Source organism: Delphinapterus leucas, chromosome 8 (assembly GCF_059928025.1).
Source record: "Delphinapterus leucas isolate spDelLeu-1000000601 "Yukka" chromosome 8, BTC_Dleu_Yukka2, whole genome shotgun sequence".
Classification (NCBI taxonomy): Eukaryota; Metazoa; Chordata; class Mammalia; order Artiodactyla; family Monodontidae; genus Delphinapterus; species Delphinapterus leucas.
In genome coordinates, this window is record NC_143136.1 from 2,282,085 (window position 1) to 2,300,424 (window position 18,340).

Sequence of the window (18,340 nt, forward strand, 5' to 3'; positions counted from 1 at the left end):
TCCGGGTCTCCGTTCACGCCCTGCTCTCGGCCCCCACCTAGCGGCCGACTCGGGGGAGCACACCCACCAGGCAGAGCCCCGTCCTGGGATGCACCCCACTTCCCGACATACACCCCAGTCCCTAGGGCGCACCTCACTTCCTGGGCGTGCACCCCACTTCCAGAGGGCGCACATCCACCAGCCCTAAAATCACGGGACAAAGGGGCTGCTCAGGCGGCCTGGTAACAGGAGGGGCGGGACCATGTTTGCACCAAGTGCAGGGTTTGGTGGGAAAACCAGGGCTCTCGGCAGCGTCCTTCAGGGTCAAGTTCCCGGGGAAGGAGGAGGGGCTCCTGGGTGCTGGTGCTGGTGAGGGACCGGGAACCTCACCCTCAGATTTGAGTCCAGGGTCTGGGATGTGATGAGAGCTGGAGTGCCCTCACCCCTGTCCCGCAGCCCGGGGCTGAAACCCCTAGTCCGAGGGTCTGCCTCTGGACTTCATGGGTTTGTGTGAAGCGGAGCCTGAGGCCTCATGCCCGGCGGCCCATCTTTGTCATCGTGTGCTCATTCTGGTAGAGAGATCAGGGAAGGGTCACCTCAAGATCCTCTGCCTGGGGGATTCTGTTCAGACTCGGGCCTCGAATGAGTTAGAGCGTGTGTCTCACCACACGTGGGCCTCGTCTCTCTGGGGGATGCCAGGCCGCGGACGGCGGGCCCCTGCGTCTATTTCCAGTCCCGCCTCTGGTGGGACACAGTCCCCTGCGGCTTCTTTCTGAGCGCCGGCTCTGGCGTCCGTGCTGTCAGCCTGTGACTGTGTCAGGACCGGGCTGGGCACCAAAATGGTGAGCTGCGTTCTCACCTCCAGGGAGCTTCCAGTCTAACTCCAGAGCCCAGATGTCACGTGTGGGGCAGCTAACGCACCACACGCGGCCCCAGCTTGGCCCTGGGCTGTGTTACCCAAAGAGGGCACCACGAAGGCAGCGGGGCAGGGCAGCGGTGGAGGCCACGCCGGGCCCGGGGAAGCTCGACGGGTGAATGCAGGCAGCACAGAGATGAGGGATGGATTTCCCGGCCAGCACACCTCCCGGCGGCTGGAGAGGCAGGATGCTCTGAGCAGAGCTGGCTTTCCACAAGACTGGAAAATAAGGAGTTCCAGGCAGGGAGGCTCCCAGAGAGAGCGGGGGCACCTCCCCCGGGGTACTGGGGAGGTGATGAAGGTTCCTGAGCAGGAGAGGTGCACAGCGTCGCCGAAGCAGCTCCACCGGCTGGTACAGGGGGACGGCGGTGAGATGGGGGCCAGAGGTGGCACTGAGATGATGGTGAGACAGGTCCCGGGACGTGGCAGCGTCACTCTGCCTGTTCCCAGTCCCTCGTCAAAGCCGTGCCCATTAGGGAAAGCAAACGAGGGAATCAGCTGCCCCTCCAACACTATCCAGAGAAAATTGCCGTTAACATCTGAGCACATTTCCTTCCAGTCCTTCTTCTGTGCATTTGTCACACGCCCTGTGTACACTTGTATCCTTTCCTCCCTTGACGTTAGTCACAACACTTTCTGGCACCTTTAATGGTATTCCATCGTGCTGATACAAATAATATCGTGACGGTTACGCATTTATATTTATTTTCTTAGACCAGATTCCTTGAAGTGGAATGAAAAAATAATCAACTTCCTCGAGTTGAAAACAGGTGAAAAGTTGGAGAGATAGTATATATATTTTTTTATTGCCCCCGGAAGTTGTTGTGCTTTCGCACACACACCTGGGAGAGTTTATCTGCCGATGCTGCTGACACAGGCCCGCTTAAAGGAAGGTGGGAGGGCCTCACCATGTGGGCGTCCGAGGCAGGGGGATGGCTGCTGTGGGGGTCGGGGAAGCCAGCCCTGTCTTCACGCGTGAAGTGTGACACCTGCCAGCCCAGTCAGGGGGGCGCGTGTGAATGTGACTTCACTGGGCGGAGACCAGGCTCTGGATCTGGTGGGAGGAGGGAGGGGAGCTGGGGCCTGAGTTCACCATCAGTGCCCCGGAGGGCGGGGCGGGCCCTCGAGTGGACAGAGCCACTTGCTGCCAGGGTGTCCCCAGGGGGACCGCTGCTCGGTGGAGAGGATGAGAGCGCTCACGGTCCCCTGGGTTGAGGGGGTCGTGCATGTGCCCTTAGGGTCAGGTCTCCTTCCCCGAGTGAGCCGGGCCTGTGGGGTTGGGCGCTGGGGTATGGGCACCGCCATCCACACCAGCACCCTCAGGCTTTGCACCGTTACCCTGAGTTCGGCTGGAATCAGGTTTCAGAGTCCGCCAGGCCCCGCGGGCAGCTCCGTGGTCTCGTGTGCTGGAGGGTGGCCCGCTGAGCACCCCCGGCGTGCCAGCTTAGGCAGGTGGCCCAGGCCTCCCCTCCTCGAGCCTGGGAGCCCAGATCAGGGCAGAGTCTTAAGTCAGCAGTGCCCGTGGTCAGTGAGTACTCAGGAGGGAAAGGCAAGTGGCTCAGGCTGGCTCAGGCTGGCTCTGGAAGGTTTTAACCAGAGGCTGCCATTGATAAACAGCGTTCAGCCAAACAAGACCCTCCTATTACGTCACGTGTTTGCACACACAGCAACAGTGGCTCCTTTGGAATTGAGGGGCAGACCCGGCTGGGACACATGGCCGCCTCAGTCCCAGCCCCGATGCGTGGGCTGGGGCCACTCCCCCCGTCACAGCTACCTGGAGAGTATCTTGGGGTGAGTTTTCAGATAACCCTGATCAATGACAGAAGCCACCAGCTGTGCTCTTCCTTGGATGTTTGAAAAATGCAAAGATGAGCTCAAAGCAAATGTTGACCGAGGGGGCTCTATAAGCAAGTACAGTGAATCTGGCCTTCCCCTGTTCACGGTCGTCTGGCCTCTGTGTTTTCTTGCCTTTTGTTGTTAGAATATCAGTAAGTGTTCAGGGTCTTTTCTTCTGGGGTTTACGATCATCCTGAGACTTTTCAAAAGGGGAATAAAGTTGAGAGTGTGCACAACGTGGAAGGTGCCAGTGGGGCCTCCATGAGCCACAGGCTTGCGAAGCTCACAAGGGGTCGCTAGCAAAACAGAGAGCAAGGAATTAGCTCCATGGCCCTTGTTTGGGGACCGTGGTCCTGTTCTTTCTTGCTGGGACTTCTGCCGTCAGCCAGCTCAAAGCAGAAGTGCAGCTTTGAGGACAGGCGGCCAGCGCAGCTCAGGGCCTCGGAAGCTGTGTCCTTGCCTGACCTGAGTCAGGCTCACAGGTGTCTCTCCCACCCCCAGACTCGGCCTGCAGCAGCGCCCCGGGCTCCGCACCCAGCTCACCCAACAACAGCTCTGGGAATGCCAGCGCGGAGAATGGGATCGCGCCTGCTGTCCCCAGCATCCCGACCGAGGTCAGTGCCCAGCGCTCCTGTCCACGTCTGGTTTTTTGGCTCCAAAGAGCAGTTTCCAGCTGCCCTTCAATCTTGACTGTCAGGGGCAGCATTTCAGAAGCATCTCAGGAACCAGGAGCCTCTGACCACAGGGGTCAGCGACCCTCACCTCTGCCGGTCAGACCCCAGGTGCGCTACAGGTTGAGAGGGATGTGGGTGCAGAGAGAGTTCCGGGAGAGCTCTCTCTGGGGGGCTGCTCCGGCCAGGTGGAGGGGCCCCGAGGCTGGCTGCAGGTCGTGCCCTTGACCAGACCTCGGTCAGGGCCATGTTCTGGGCCGGAGGTTCCAGAACCTTTGCTCCATATGCATTCATTTCCCTCCTTATTCACTTTCTCTCCCCCGGCTCATCCCACAAGTGTCTCTGGAGCTCCTGCCTTGTGCCAGCCCTGTGCCAGGCACCCTCCCCCACAAGGGCCGGCTTCCAGTCGTCTCTCCCGTGCCCACTGGGATGGGCAGATGCCGACCGACCGGTATCAGGGGCCCGAGGGCGGGGGCGACCGCTGGGGAGCCGGCTACACACCTCGTTTCCCTGGACTGAGCCAGCGGTGCCGTGTCCTTCCTGCTCAGACAGTCCTATTGACTGCAAGGTTCTCATGAGGTTTTTTACGTTCCTTCCAACGTACAGGAGGCTATAATTTATCAAATACTGATATTTACTTTCTTCCTTAAATATTTAGAAATGAGTCCTGCCCTTCCAGAGGGTTGACAAGTCTTAGTTGGAGGACACAGGCACACGTGTCCACTCCATTTTCATTTCCAGTTTCTAGACACTTAAGGTATAAGCAGATTTTTAGAAACTAAGATGACTGCTGGAAATGATTTTGTGCTACTGCCTCTAGCCTGCCGAATCCCCATTTTCTTTTATTCTTTTCCTTTATGTGCTACTTCTTTTATTACCTGTGCATTTCAACCTACCGGTTTAAATACTTGTTTACATTATTAAAAGTTTTAACAACGCTTCTCTGTGAGACTGAGTTCACAGCTGAGGTCTACCTGTAATTAGCCTTAGAACTTGGCCTAGAAATCGCTACCTGGAGTGAGATGTGAATGCTGGGTGTGGCTTGTCAATAGCTGTCGTAGATCCTGATTTTATTTAAAACGGGCAGTTATGTACCTAATGGTTCATATTGTAGAGATGCCTTATTTGGGCGGATGCCAGTTTAAATTATGTGTTAATTTTTACAAATCACATGTTAATGTAAATTAAGCTACTGCAGGTTAATAGATGTCAGAGGAGTCACAAGAAACGTAAAGAGTGCAGTTTTCCTGTTTTACATTAGATATTCATTGTAATCATGGGGGTAGTCTTTGAAAATTTGATCACAAATGGATGTCCTTTGTGGATTTCAAGTATAGTTAGAACTGGACATTCTCTCTGAGACCTCCATTCTGTCTGCTCCCCTTCTCCAGTCCAGAGGTGAGGAGGGGTGCTCATGCGGGAGCGAGGCCCACTGGCCCGGCGCCCCCTTTCCCTGCTTGACTGAGGGACTCTTAGCATCCTCCACACCTCCCCCGCCCCGCCTACACGGAGGAAGCAGGGCTCCCCTGACCCTTGGACAGCCTCTCCCCAGGGGAAGACATTCAGCCGATGCCGAAAGCCAGGTGTGATTCGGGGGCGTGCAGAGGGCATGCTGCCCTGGCCCTGGCCTTTCTGGGCAGCTGGGCAGCTGAGAAGCACGTCCTAGGGCAGATGGAGATGGCCGGCACCGGAAATGCAGACAAATCAACATACCAGGCAATTCCCAGAAGGCTGCTTTAGTTCTAAAAATAAACCAGGTAAAAAAAAAAAGCCTTGGTTATAAAGAGGAAATGACAGCTTTCAAACATTAAATGTTTGCTTATTTTGTTCCTGGACAAATCCAGGAACAAAATCGTGCTTTCCTGGGCAATCTCAATCACTTTCTCTAAATCATAGCTTGCTGATTTTTTTTTGTATCTAGAAAAAGGGCTACTCTTTAAAGTAGCCCTTTAATCATTACTGTGCAATTGAATATGTGAATGAACTAAAGGGGACCTCAGCCATCTCTCTGGGGAAGATGCACTAACTTCCCTCCCAGGTGAAGAACGCCGGTCCTTCCTGCTCTGCCCTTAGAGCATGAGGACGGAGTTTATCACGTGCGTGTGTGTTTCCAAGTAACACCAGGTATGACACCATTAAGCCACCTAGGAAATTCTGCAAAGCACCGAATACCTGTGCACACGCCCTGGGGTGGTAATCGCCCAGTCCTCTGACGGACTTTCCAGCCGGGGCTGCAGGTGGCCTGCCATTGTTTACAATAACTTGTGGCAACTTGCAGCTCATGTTTTTTTTTTTAAGCTTGCAAATGAAATTTTAAAGCACCCAAAATGTTTCTCATCCTTAATTATATAGTCCATGTGAGAAGAACTAGGAGAGAATTGGTTAGATGTCCATCGCTAGTGTTATTTTCCATGACACCACCAGCTAGCGTCACGGCAACCACCTTCTCGTCCTCTTCTTCCTGTGCCCTTGGCCCCGCACACGTCACTGGGCGTCTAGTGAGGGAGGATACCGTGTGAATAGGACAGTGTCCTTTTAGCAAAGAACCTTCATTCTAGAAGCAAAAAGATGTGAAATACGACAGCAGTTCAAGTCCTCGGGGACTGGTACTTAACCACACGCGATAAATAAGTTCCCGGGTCATCAACCAGATTTTTCCAGCCTGAACGCCCCCATGTGTAAAAACGGCCTCATGGATTTATCCGCTGACACGCTGTAGCACAGCGTGGACGCTGCTGCAGAGAGCGCTCCTGTGGCCAAGTCTGTGTGCGTCCAGCTTTATCCCCTAAGGGTGCATCCTGAGGGTGGAGCGGGAGTTTGGGATTTAAGGTTAGATCCGGTTTTAAGGCTTTTGACACGGATTGCCAAATTGTCCTGCAGAAGGAGCACACCGATTTATGATCCAGCCAGCAGTGTGTTTCTGTTTCTCTGGGTCAAGGTGCTGTAGTCGTATTTGAAAATCTTTGCCGCCTGGATAGGTTTTTAAATGTTTTTAGATTTTTAGGTATGTTTTCAGATTACTGATGATGTTGAGTATTTTTTTTTCTGTGAGTTTTTTTCTCCATACGGGTTCTTCTTTGTCATTTCTCACTACTTGTTGTTTGATTTGCATGTCCTTTATATATTGGTCTTTGTCTCTACTATACGTTGCCAACCTTGTTGTGACCATTATTTGCCTTTTATGTGACGGGATTTTTTTTTTTTTTTTTTTTTTTTTTTTTTTTGCTGTACGCGGGCCTCTCACTGCTGTGGCCTCTCCCGTTGCGGAGCACAGGCTCTGGACGCGCAGGCTCAGCGGCCATGGCTCACGGGCCCAGCCACTCCGCGGCATGTGGGATCTCCCCGGACCGGGGCACAAACCCGCGTCCCCTGCATCGGCAGGCAGACTCTCAACCACTGCGCCACCAGGGAAGCCCGGGATTTCTTTTTTAATCAACACTTTCTTCTCTGGTTTCTACTTCTCATGATATGTTTGGAAAGACATTCCCGACTCTAAGAATATATTTTTAAATATATTGTCCTAGATTTTATTCTGATAGTTTACAACGATGAGTGAATTGAATAAGAACAAAACAAGAGAGTGAAGGATTGTGAATCAGGCTGCAGTGCTTGTGGCCTGCTTTGAATGCCGTGTTCGCCCCCGTGCTGTCCTCGTTAATAGATTTCTGTACCGGGGATCTCAAAACTGGGCGTGGTCTGCCGCAAAGTGTTTTCTGTGGTCGTTTCCCTTGGCAAGTGTCACCCAGGCTTGGCAGTGCAGAGCCTGTGTGATGGCCCTGTGTGCTCTGTTCCCAGACCGGCCTGGCACACAGACTCGTGACGCGAGAAGGCTCAGTGGGCCCGCTGCCCCTGTACACGTCACCATCCCTGCCGAACATCACGCTGGGACTTCCCGCCACCGGCCCCTCCGCGGTAAGTGGGTGCCCACGGGTCTGGGTGGCAGTGGCGCGGGGTGGCCGTCCCAGGCCCCTGACCCCGGGAGCCTGGTTGTGCCTCTCCAGGGGGCGGCCAGCCAGCAGGAGGCCGAGAGACTGGCCCTCCCGGCCCTCCAGCAACGCATCTCCCTCTTCCCCGGCACCCACCTCACCCCCTACCTGGGCACCGCACCCCTGGAGCGCGACTCGGGGGCGACTCCCAGCTCCCTTCTGCAGCACGTGGTCCTCCTGGAGCAGCCGCCCGCGCAGACGCCCCTCGTCACAGGTGAGCATGCTGCAGGCCGCGTCAGGCCATCGTGGGCTTCCCGGGAGGGATGGCGGGGTGGCTTGTCCCCCCCCAGAACTTCTGGACTTGCCCCTCTCATGCCAGGCTGTGGCTGGATAGACCGAGTCCACTCACAGAGCCAGGTGCGTGGAAGCAGGAGCGTCAGACACACCTTCTGGTTAATTTCCCGAGAGCAGGCTGGCGGCCCCTCTCATGGGTCTGCCCTTTGGGTCGTCGGACACGTGATGGAAGCCCAGGGCTGGCTCTGGTGGGCAGCGGGTTTCTATTAGCAGTAACATTTTTGTTAATGTGCCCCATCTAAGGGGTGGTTATATTTAGAAAAAAATAGATTGGCTATGAAATTTGCCTAGCAACAACAGTGTAAAAGTGTTACTTTCCGAGTGACGGCGTGCGTGGGGCTCGCCATGAAATGAGGGGGCCCTGCCGTAGGGTCATCACCCCGGGTCCAGGCACCACCCAGCGGGGTGTTCAGCTTCCTCCCTGGGTTTTACAGGGGCCTCCTGAGCCCTGAGTATCAGCGGGGCGGCCCTGACCTCACTCCCTCCTCAGCTGTTAGGTGCTCTGGTTGTGGTGGTGACTCTTGGTCTTTCATTGTTTTTAACCTTCAACCTCGCTCTCTCCCTCACTTCCCTGCTGGCCTGTCTGTCCTTCCCGGGGGTCTTGTGGGCCCTTCCCCGCCCCCTCCCTGATTCTGGGATCTCTGGAGTCACCCTACACTCGTAGGAAGGCCCGGGAAGCCCTGCCAGGGTCCAGAGCTGTGCCAGCGTGGCCACCCACATTGAAACTGAAGGCTAACAGCAGAGGGAGAGATTTGACGGGGAGTCCCACACGCGACTCATCCGGTGCTCACGTGGCCACTGGCTGTGGGGCAGTAGGAACGCGGAACACTCCGTCAGCCCAGGAAGCTCTGTCGGACAGCTCCGGCGTGGCGCATAGCCCCAGCTCTCAGCGTGGAAGCAGCCTGCGTGGGCCTCCCTCTCTCCTCCCGCGCAGCACGCGGGGTGCCGCTCGCCCAGCACTGGCAAGGCCCGCACGGCGCCTTCCGCACCCACCGCCCTTTTCTCAGAGCCCTTCCTCTGCATGAGGCCCCACTCCGGTGCCCCCCGGCCCTCCTCCCGGGCACTCTGTGCGGGCATTTTCTGGGCATGCTTCCTTCTCCCCGGAGAACAGACGCTGGGCTTTCCTACGACCTTGCCACCCCCCGCGGTGTTTGATGCCGGAAGGTACACAGTAGACATTTCTGCGATGGAGCCATGTGCCAGGAGGGGTGTCTGAGCAGAGTCAGGAAGGGTCATTGCAGGTTTGCCCCTGGCGGGTTCCCTGAGGTTCCCCGGTGGTCGGCCCACAGACCTGCCTGCTCGCTGGGGGTCACTATGGACAGACAGACAGTGTCAGAGCTAGAACCGCGTCATTTCACAAATACTCAGAAGCAGGTCCCTGTGGGCGGGACAGCCTGGGCCCTCTCCCCGCCCAACCCAGCCGGCCTCTGCAGGCAGCTGGTCATCCAGGACAGAATTTGATCCTAATTTACTGTGCCCTCATGCTTGAAAGTTTTACAACATATACTGAAAACCAACTGCTTTTGAGTTATCCTCAGAAACTCTCGTTAATGATGTAAGGGGTCATCTTTAGGTTCTGAACCAGAAACTGGCTGCCAGCTGACGGCTTTGCTACTGGAAGGTCAGGGTGTCCAGTTTTCAGTGATGCTGATCACTGCACTTGTCCCTGAGCATGGTAGCCCCACAGTTTTACCCTCCAGGGGCACTGGAGTCAAATTTGGGGTGAGTGGGATGGGGGTGAGAGGTGAGGAACGGAGGCAGAACAAAACTGGGCTCCAGCCCGAAAGGCCTGCGCCCCGGGCAGCTCCGTGTCCAACCCAAGCATCGCCGGTGTCGGGGTGTGTATGGCCTCTCCACCGTCAGCACACGCCCACGGCCCCGCGGGGACCGCGGCCTGTGTCCTCTGGGAGGCGTCGCCCGGTGAAGGCAGGCGTCTGCGCCGTCGTCAAGCTGCTGGAGGCCCAGATCAGAGAGAGGGGAGCCCTGGAGAACCCGCAGCGGCAGCAGGAACCGGAGTCCCAGCCTCGCTGGCCCACTTGAGCTCCTTGTTCCTGAGCCTGTGTCCAACCGGACATCAGATCTCCATGGAATTAGTATTCCCTCCTCTAGAAGCGAGAGAAGCTTCTCTGCGGGATATGATGTGGGGTCGGCCCAGATGACCCCAGCGCAGGGCTCTGCTGTCCCATCACCTGTTACACCCTCATTCTTGGGGGTCCACAGGAGCTTTAAAAACAACAAGGGATGTTTTCCAAGAAGGGACCTTTTCAGTAACTAAGTAGCCTTTTAATCCCATAAATGCAGCGTTGGGTGGCTGGTTTCCTTATCTCCGTGAAATGGTTTAATCCTCCACAATACCTACATCAACAACTGATGAATTCTGAAAGACCTTCTTTACGATGATGCCATTCTTTTTAGAAAAACTTTTCTAGAAAGCTGGGGAGAGAACGATTCTATTCTATCTCGAATACATTTTGAGTTATTCACTTTAATTTAGTAGCCAAGCAGACAGTAAAGTTTAAGATAACTTACCTTTCCAGAAAACTACTGGTTTGGATAAAAAGAGATGGTGGCTTAGGGAACTGTGGTTGATTAACTTTTTGAAAAGGTAACAAGGGACAGTTTTGCTAGGGTTGAGGGGTTTTTTCCTGTTGGCACAAAGTAGTATTTTTAATTCAGAAATAGCCCCCGTGAAGGGACCAGGAAAAGACTGAGAGTACGTACCCACCGGGGGTCTCAGGCTCGACTAAACATGGCAACACAGCCCCGCTGGCCTTGGAGACCCTGGGGGGAGGGCAGGAGCCACCCACCTGTCAGCAGGGCCGCCTCGGGCAGGTGCCCCGTCGCAGGAGCCAGCCTCTCTGGGCAGCCGAGAGCTGGCGTGTCAGTTTACCTGGTGTTTCTCCTGGTCAGACACCCTGATCTGGGGTCATAGTCTGCCTGAGTGATGTTTAGATGTTGTTCAGGTGCCAGGGAACAGACACTCAGGTGGCCTGGGATGGGTTTGTTATACCCTTTTGCCCGTGGAACCGGGGAAAAATGGTAAACTATCTAAATCAACAATTTGTAAAAGAAAAAAATACTGGGACTTCCCTTTTGGCGCAGTGCTTAAGAATCTGCCTGCCAATGCAGGGGACACGGGTTCAAGCCCTGGTCCGGGAAGATCCCACATGCCGCAGAGCAACTAATCCCGTGCGCCACAACTACTGAGCGCATGCGCCACAACTACTGAAGCCCACGTGCCCTAGAGCCCATGCTCTGCGACAAGAGAAGCCACCGCAATGAGAAAAGCCCATGCACCGCAACAAAGAGTAGCCCCCGCTCGCCGCAACTAGAGAAAGCCCGCGCACAGCAACAAAGACCCAACGCAGCCAAAAATAAATAAATAAAAATCAATCAAAACTCATTAAAAAAAAATACTGATGGTTGGAATACAAAGGAATACAGGAGGAAGAACGTTTACCTTCCTGGGTTTTGTGTGAAGAGGTTGCATTTTAAAACAAGATTCAAACACAGATTCAAACAAGACCCTGTCCCGTCAATATAGATTCTTAACTGAAAAACTTAGTCCAGGCACGGGTGCGGCCAAGCTGCCCTTTTCCTATCAGCTGGTAGCAAAAGCTTTCCAGAAATTCATAGAAAGAGATTTTGGCAATGCGCGTCAGGAGTTTTTAAAGTGTTAATGCCCTCTGTGTGTATAAAATCTATGCTTTAAGAGAACTTTAAGATGGTTTGATCCCTAGGGACCACCGATCCTCAGACCCTGGTTCTGTGGGCTTTCGGGGAGGAGCCTGCTCTTCCAGGACACTCTGGAGCCACGAGAACCCTGGCCCCTTCCTCAGCCGGACCTGGGCCCCTCTGAGGGCGTTTGTGCCGGGACCATTCTCATTTACGGCCTGGACCTGGGTGTCCGGGGACCAGATGATGGAAGGCCTCTGCCCTGAAGCCCAAGCTTAGAGCAGGCCCGGCGGGCTGCAGGGAGGCGGTGCCGGACCGGCCGGCCTCCGACAGTCACTCAACGGCCCTCTCCCCTCCCCTCTGCTGCCTCTCCCCCCTGTGTTCTCTTCAGACCGCTATCTTGCAGGCCTGGGAGCGCTGCCCCTGCACGCGCAGCCCCTGGTGGGGGCGGAGCGCGTGTCCCCGTCGGTGCACAAGCTGCGGCAGCACCGCCCGCTGGGCCGCACGCAGTCGGCGCCGCTGCCCCAGAGCGCGCAGGCGCTGCAGCACCTGGTGGTCCAGCAGCAGCATCAGCAGTTCCTGGAGAAGCACAAGCAGCACCTGCAGCAGCCGCAGCTGCACCTCGGCAAGGTGAGGCGGGGCTGCGGGCTTGGGCGGGGCTGCGGCGGCGGCGGGGCGGCGGGCGGCGGGGCTGCGGGCTTGGGCGGGGCTGCGGGCTTGGGCGCGGCTGCAGCGCGCTGCGCGCGTGAAGCGTCTCTTTCCTGGGGGCTTATTCTACTTGGCCCGCACGGTTCTCTGGGGTCTCTTAAGGACACTTAACCCTCTTAAGCAGACCCGCAGCAGAGAGGCCCCAACGGAGGCACGGGGCCCCCAAAGCATGGGTTCCGAGCCCCTCGGCACCCGTGCCCTGCCCACCTGTTGCAGCAGCCTCGTCGGAAGGGCTCCTGCCCAGAGGTCTGCATCCCTCCACGGTCTGAACGGTCACTCCCGGTCCCCTTTCAGCGGGAAGCAGCGGCAAGGTTAGCGGGGCCCTGCTGGTTATGGAAACGGAGGAGCAGCAGCTCTGAGTGACTCGTTTCTAATGCTTACATTCGAAGTGAAGCCTCTTTCTGTCAGAGGAGACGAGCCACTTCGGAACGTGGTCCAGCGGTTCCTCCGAAGGTTAACCGTGGAGCGACCACGTTGCCCGGCAGCTCAGGGGCATCTGTCCGGGAGAACTCAGGGCAAGGGCCTGGCCACAGGCACTCACAGCAGCGCTGCTCCGGATGGGTGGGCAGGGGGCAGCCCCCGTGCCCATCGCACGGTGCGTGATAAACAGCGTGGCACGTCCGTACGACGGGACGTTGCTCAGCCACAAAGAGAGAAGAAGCACTGACACAGGCCACACGTGGGTAAACCCCAAAACGTGGTGCTGAGTGAAAAGGGCCAGGCACAAAAGACTAATAAACACATGGTGCGTGATTGCATTCACGTGAAACGTCCAGAACAGGCAGACCCATAGAAAGTAGCTTGGTGGTCACCAGGGGCTGGGGGTGCGACGTTTCTTTATGAAAGCGTGGAAACGTTCTAAAAGCAGCTTATGGTGACGGTTGCATAACTCTGTAAATATACTAAAAACCACTGTGTTACACAATTTAAAGGGCGTGAATTTTATGCTATATGAATTACATCTCAATAAAGCTGTTAAAAAAATAAGAGGTTGAGGTGATAGGAGGCAACTTTGGGCATTTTCTGAAGGAAACGTGAGAACGCTGGCGGATTGGGGGCAGCGAGCCCTGATTATGGACGTGTCTGCTTCCCGTGAAAGCTCACCCGTCATTTCCCCTTTTCGGGTGGGTCACCTGTGCTCCACTTGTCAGATGCGCGTAGGCCTCTGTCTGCTTCCCTGGGGGATGGAAGGGTCAGGGACGGGAGGGGCCTAGGGACGAGGGAAGGGTCATGTGTCTAGGTGCCCGGCAGGTGGGACGTGCTTGGCAGGTGCAAGGTGGAGAGGTGAGGAGGGACCCCGCCCTCTCCAGGGATGAGGCCAGACGCTCAGGGCAGGCCAAGCCCAGACCCCTGCTGCCCGCCAGGCGCTGGGACACAGGCTCGCCAGCCCCGCCCCGGAGCCCCCTTGGCCGCGCGGGCTTTCCTAGCAGGCAGCACAGGGCCGTGTCAGTAGTGGGAGGGGCCCCTGAAGCCAGCCCCCCACTCGGGCAGGAAAGGCACCTGATCAGGGTGGGCGAGTGGGGCATCACCAAGTGTCAAAAGTGTCAAAGGCACTTCACGTCACCTTCCTAATACCGACGGGCTTCTTTTTTTTTTTTTTTTTTTTGCGGTACGCGGGCCTCTCACTGCTGTGGCCTCTCCCGTTGCGGAGCACAGGCTCCGGACGCGCAGGCTCGGCAGCCATGGCTCACGGGCCCAGCTGCTCCGCGGCATGTGGGATCTCCCCGGACCGGGGCACGAACCCGTGTCCCCTGCATCGGCAGGCGGACTCTCAATCACTGCGCCACCAGGGAAGCCCCCAACCGGCTTCTTAATTGCACTGCGTCATGAACCGAGTGATGGACGTGTAGGAGGTTTTAGGAAGACAGGAAACACCTATCGTGTGTGCTGCATTCTTCACAGAGTGATTCAGAAGCTGGCTGGTCCCCCTGGATTTTGTTCTGTGATCGATTTGCCATAGCGAACGACAGTTGACTGAAGTGTTTGTGCGCTGTTCTCCTGGGATGCTCGGGGAGCTGACGGTCATATCTAGTACCGCCAGCACTGACGTTTCTGCCCTTCATCTCTGGGGGCTCGTACCCTGACGGCCCCCGAGCCAGCTCCCTGCAGCCCTGGCCAGCGTGCACCGGGATTGCAGCCATTCCTTGCGTGCTTCACTGCTTGTTCAGCCTCCATTGTGAATATGAAAACTGGGCCTCGTTTGTTTGGGTGTCTAATGGTGAGTGTATCCAATGACCTTTAAATACTGGCCTGCTCACCAGTTAGGTCTGGGCCCTGAGCTCTAGTCTGGCTTTTAGAAGCTTCTTGTTATGAACATGGCTTACGTCTGTTCTCGTTTAATTGATGAGAGGGTGCTCCCGAGATCCTAAGGGTCTTTGGGAGACAAAGAGCTGATGCGTTTGTCCCATCTGCTGCGGCATCACCGCCGACGTCTCCGCTGTCGCACTCACCCGCAGCGAGCCTTCCTTCCTCTCACGGAGCCAGATCTGCTGAGTGACCGGCCCAACCTGTGGATGCAGAGCTGCGTTTCACAGATGGACAGGGAGAGAAACAGACCTCTGTCTGTGGCCGTGGCCCAAGGAGACTGGCTGCACACACACCAGTGTCACTGCTGAGGGAAGACCCCTGGTGGGTGTGTGGCAGGCCCCTCGGCGTCACAGGGAGGCCGCCACGTGGGGACAGCCCTCCTCCCCACCCCAGTGTGGAGTTTCCACCCCCCGAGAGGTGCTGCATCCTGCCAGGCCCTGCCAGGACGGGCTGCAGGGATGGGGGTCGTGCCCCTGGGATCCCTGACAGTGAAGCTGCAGGGGGAAGGGTGGGGACACTCCTCACGCAGGCCGACCTGGGAGGCGAGGGCGGGTGTGCCCGGGCTGGGGGCAGGAACCCCACCACACGGGACAGAGGACGCACGTGGAAACCTCTGAGGCTTGCACATCCAGCCCTTGAACCCCTATGCCCGTCATTCATGGAAAGAAGTAGAACACAGCCCACAGACCTCGCACTGACGTCCACAGGCAACACGATCACACCACCCCAACCCCTGATGGCCCGGCTCCACGCCGACGGACACACGCCCGACCCGAGGGCCCCGCGGGCCCCGCGGGGGGCACCGCCCACGTCTCTCCTGAGGGGGCAGCCCTCCTCCACCTCCAGGGCACTTTACAGAGTACGTGGACTCTCCCGAAATGTCAGCCTCGTACAGGACACCTGAAGACAAATTTTCACCTGTAGCTGGACTCAAATCAGACCAAAAAGGCCACGAGTGGCGTTATTGGAACAATGGAGGAAACTTAAATACAGGTCACCAGGATCATACACAGTTACTAAGTTCACACGTGATACACAGTGGGTACAGGTACTGAATTCATCTGTATACACAGCAGATACGGTTGCTAAGCCCGTCCCTCAAAGCCCCACGGTGGACGGTTTCCCCTGGGTTCTGGGAAGAACGTCGTGCTGACACGTCTGCCAGCTGGGTCCGGCAGCCCGACAGCCCGCGGTAGGTCAGCAGAAGGACAGGCGGCCTCTGCCTCTGTTTCCATGGCCGCCGTCTGCTGATGTCCAGGCAAAGGGCATGTGGAGTGTCTTGCACTGTTCTCGAAACCGTGCTGTAGTTTTGGAGTTGAAAGGAAAGTGCTGGAAGAGAGCGAGGACTGAGCTTCTGTCCACTGAGTGCACCTTCCCGTGGCTGCTCTCCTTGTCTCCTCGGTGATCATGTTCTCAGCTTTGTCACAACCCCGTTTCCTCCCGGACGACGAGGACCCTCTACCCTTCAGTCGCTGCTCCCGGGGCCTCCACCTCCACTGCGTCCCCGGATATACTTACCCACTCAGGGGCCGCCTGCCGTAGGGCCTGGAGCAGGCCTGGCGTCCTCAGGACCAGGCGCAGCTTCCAGGTGACCCCCCTGCAGGCCACCCTCGGGCCACGGCGCCGCAGCCTCCCTCCTGACAGAGACCTTGCTTCTCCAAGTCCCCTGCAGGGGCCCCGCCCTCCCCCTCGGCCTCCCCTGCGGGAGCCTCTCTCCTGCACCCTCTGTCTACGTGGCGTCCCCACCTCCCCCGAAGTACCCACTCCCCGGCCCTCAGCCGCCCGGGCTCCCTCTGTGAGCCTGGCCTGGAGCATCTGTGCTCCCCGCTTCCGTTTTCCATCTGCCCTGCCCTCCCCTCACTGTGCCAGGACCCACCTCTCTGCTGACCTTCGGCCCCCTCCTGGCTGAGCCCCCAAGGGTCATTTTCCCGCAGGCAGTCCCCTGACCCTTTGGGATCTTTCCACGGAGCGGAGAGGAGGTTGCCACCCGCTCTGAGAAAGCACCTCCGGGACCTTCATCTGGAGGGTGAAGTCCATGGTGTTGGGAGCCCCCATCCCCATGCCCGCCCCCTGCTGTCCACGCCCCCGTCCCTGTCCCCATGTCCCTCTCCCTGACCTCCACCCCACTGTCCATTGTTGCCAATTCTTTCACACCCTTGCCCTCCAGTGCATCGCAAGGGGCCTTGGCCACTCCCATATCCATCCTGGCTGCTGTCTCCCCTTCCTGTTTCCCTCCCCATCCCTCTGCCGTGGCGTCCTCTCACCGGGTCTGTTCCCCAGCCACCTTCTCAGGCCCCACGCTCAATAAACCTCCCACAAACCCCACCCTGTTACCTATCAGACTCTGCGCCAGGCCCTGGGGGACAGCGGAAACGAGAGAGCTTTGACCCCGTGGGTCCTAAAGCCAAGGCTTATAATGCCATTTGCTGAGGTTTCGAGGTGCCTGCGGACATGCCGGGGCCCGGGAGAGGCCCAGCGCCCTCTTCTGGCAGAGATGGGTCCTCCATGCCTCAACCCAGCCCCAGTGGAGGGGCAGGTGGGGGGCAGGCACAGTCTGGCCCCTAGTGGACTCTGTCCAGGCACGAAGTTCATCACGGGCCTCGCGGACTCCAGGTGTGTGGGAAGCAGATGGGACTGACAGATCTCAAAATCATCAGAAACAGACTTTCAAAACACTTTTTTTTTTTCTGATGAACCACGGTGAGAAATCTGTCGAAGCACCTGGATGTGAGGTTGGCGGATTGTTTACTCGAAGAGTTTTGATTTTGTCTGCCAGCCAGCACCCTCCCGCCCTGGCTTTCTCTCCACTCACACCCCATCGCCTTCTGCTGAAGCGGCGCTGACCTGCTCCCGGAGCTCAGGCCACCTTGTTCCAGCTGGACTGGAACTTTCTGATGAGAAGCTGCCATGGGCAGATGTAAAGAAAGGGCCTGGGGTCCCCACGGCTTGGCTTTCATAGGTTGCTTTCCTTTACAGTGTTCATTACAAACAACTTAAGGGATGATCACATAAAAGAAACCCCTAGCCCAATCAAAACTCTATTTTCTCAGCAAAGTAAGGCAGGTGCTGAGGAGGGCATCTATAGCTCAGTCTTCCTCTGGGGCTGAGCCCTGGTACCCGCCGGGTACAGCTGACCCCTGGCTGGTTACAAGCTAATGGAATACCAGCACTGGCACAGGTGTCCCCGAATCCATCCCTCGTGGGCCAGGCTTCACTGCATCCAGGTGTGGGTGAGGGCACAGGCGGCTCTGTAAGGACTTTTTAAAATACAAACGCCCAGGACGAGAAAACATTAGGCTTTCTTGAAGACCTCGGTTTCCTTCTAGAAATAGAGTCAGGAGTGGTGGCAAGATTCGTTCTCCCCTGCAGGGCAGATCTCTCGCATGGCAGGGACCTAAACAGGGGCTTTTGAGAGCTTCACGTCTCCTTAAAGCCCCGACACCAGTCACATCTGCCCCATTGACTCCTTTCCCACAGCGAATGGACAGATCGTGCATGGAGAGCGACCTTCAGGCTTGGGGCTTTGAAATTTGGGGCACGTTCTTTCACAGTTTACAGAAAGTCAAGCAGTTCAGTTATTAATTTGCTCTGAGACATTCCTTGTGCCCAAGTCCCCGCGTCAGAGGAGGGGCCCCCGCGTCAGAGGAGGGGTCCCCGCGTCCGAGGAGGGGCCCCCGCGTCTGTTCCTCTTTCTCAGCTTCCTCCCAGCTCACCACTTCCCCTCAGGCTGGGCACGGCCGAGACCTCTGTGCCCCCAGCACCTGTCTGTCTTCTGGCCCCCATGCCTGGGGCGGCAGCCTCGTCACCCGAGACCCAGGGCGCCATCCTGGACGGCCCTCCCTCTGCGGTGTCCCAGGCCTGGACATGCTGCCCCCTTGCTGCTGCATGGCCCTGTCCCCCCCATGTCGCAGCGGCTAGGGCAGGCCCTTGTCCTCCCAGGCCCTGGCGGGCCGGCCGACCACAGCGCT

The 18,340-nt window shown here is 57.1% G+C and overlaps 1 protein-coding gene across 3 annotated transcripts in view; it reads left to right on the forward strand.

Moving 5' to 3' along the window:
* HDAC4 (histone deacetylase 4) overlaps positions 1-18,340 on the forward strand; it is a 284,717-nt gene that overhangs the window by 210,152 nt on the left and 56,225 nt on the right. For all 3 annotated transcript variants that reach the window (XM_089916114.1, XM_089916117.1, XM_089916115.1), the window contains exons 9-12: positions 3,233-3,345; positions 7,198-7,314; positions 7,404-7,602; positions 11,749-11,987. In XM_089916114.1, the coding sequence (XP_089772240.1) occupies positions 3,233-3,345; positions 7,198-7,314; positions 7,404-7,602; positions 11,749-11,987 (668 nt within the window). The remainder of the gene's footprint in view (positions 1-3,232; positions 3,346-7,197; positions 7,315-7,403; positions 7,603-11,748; positions 11,988-18,340) is intronic.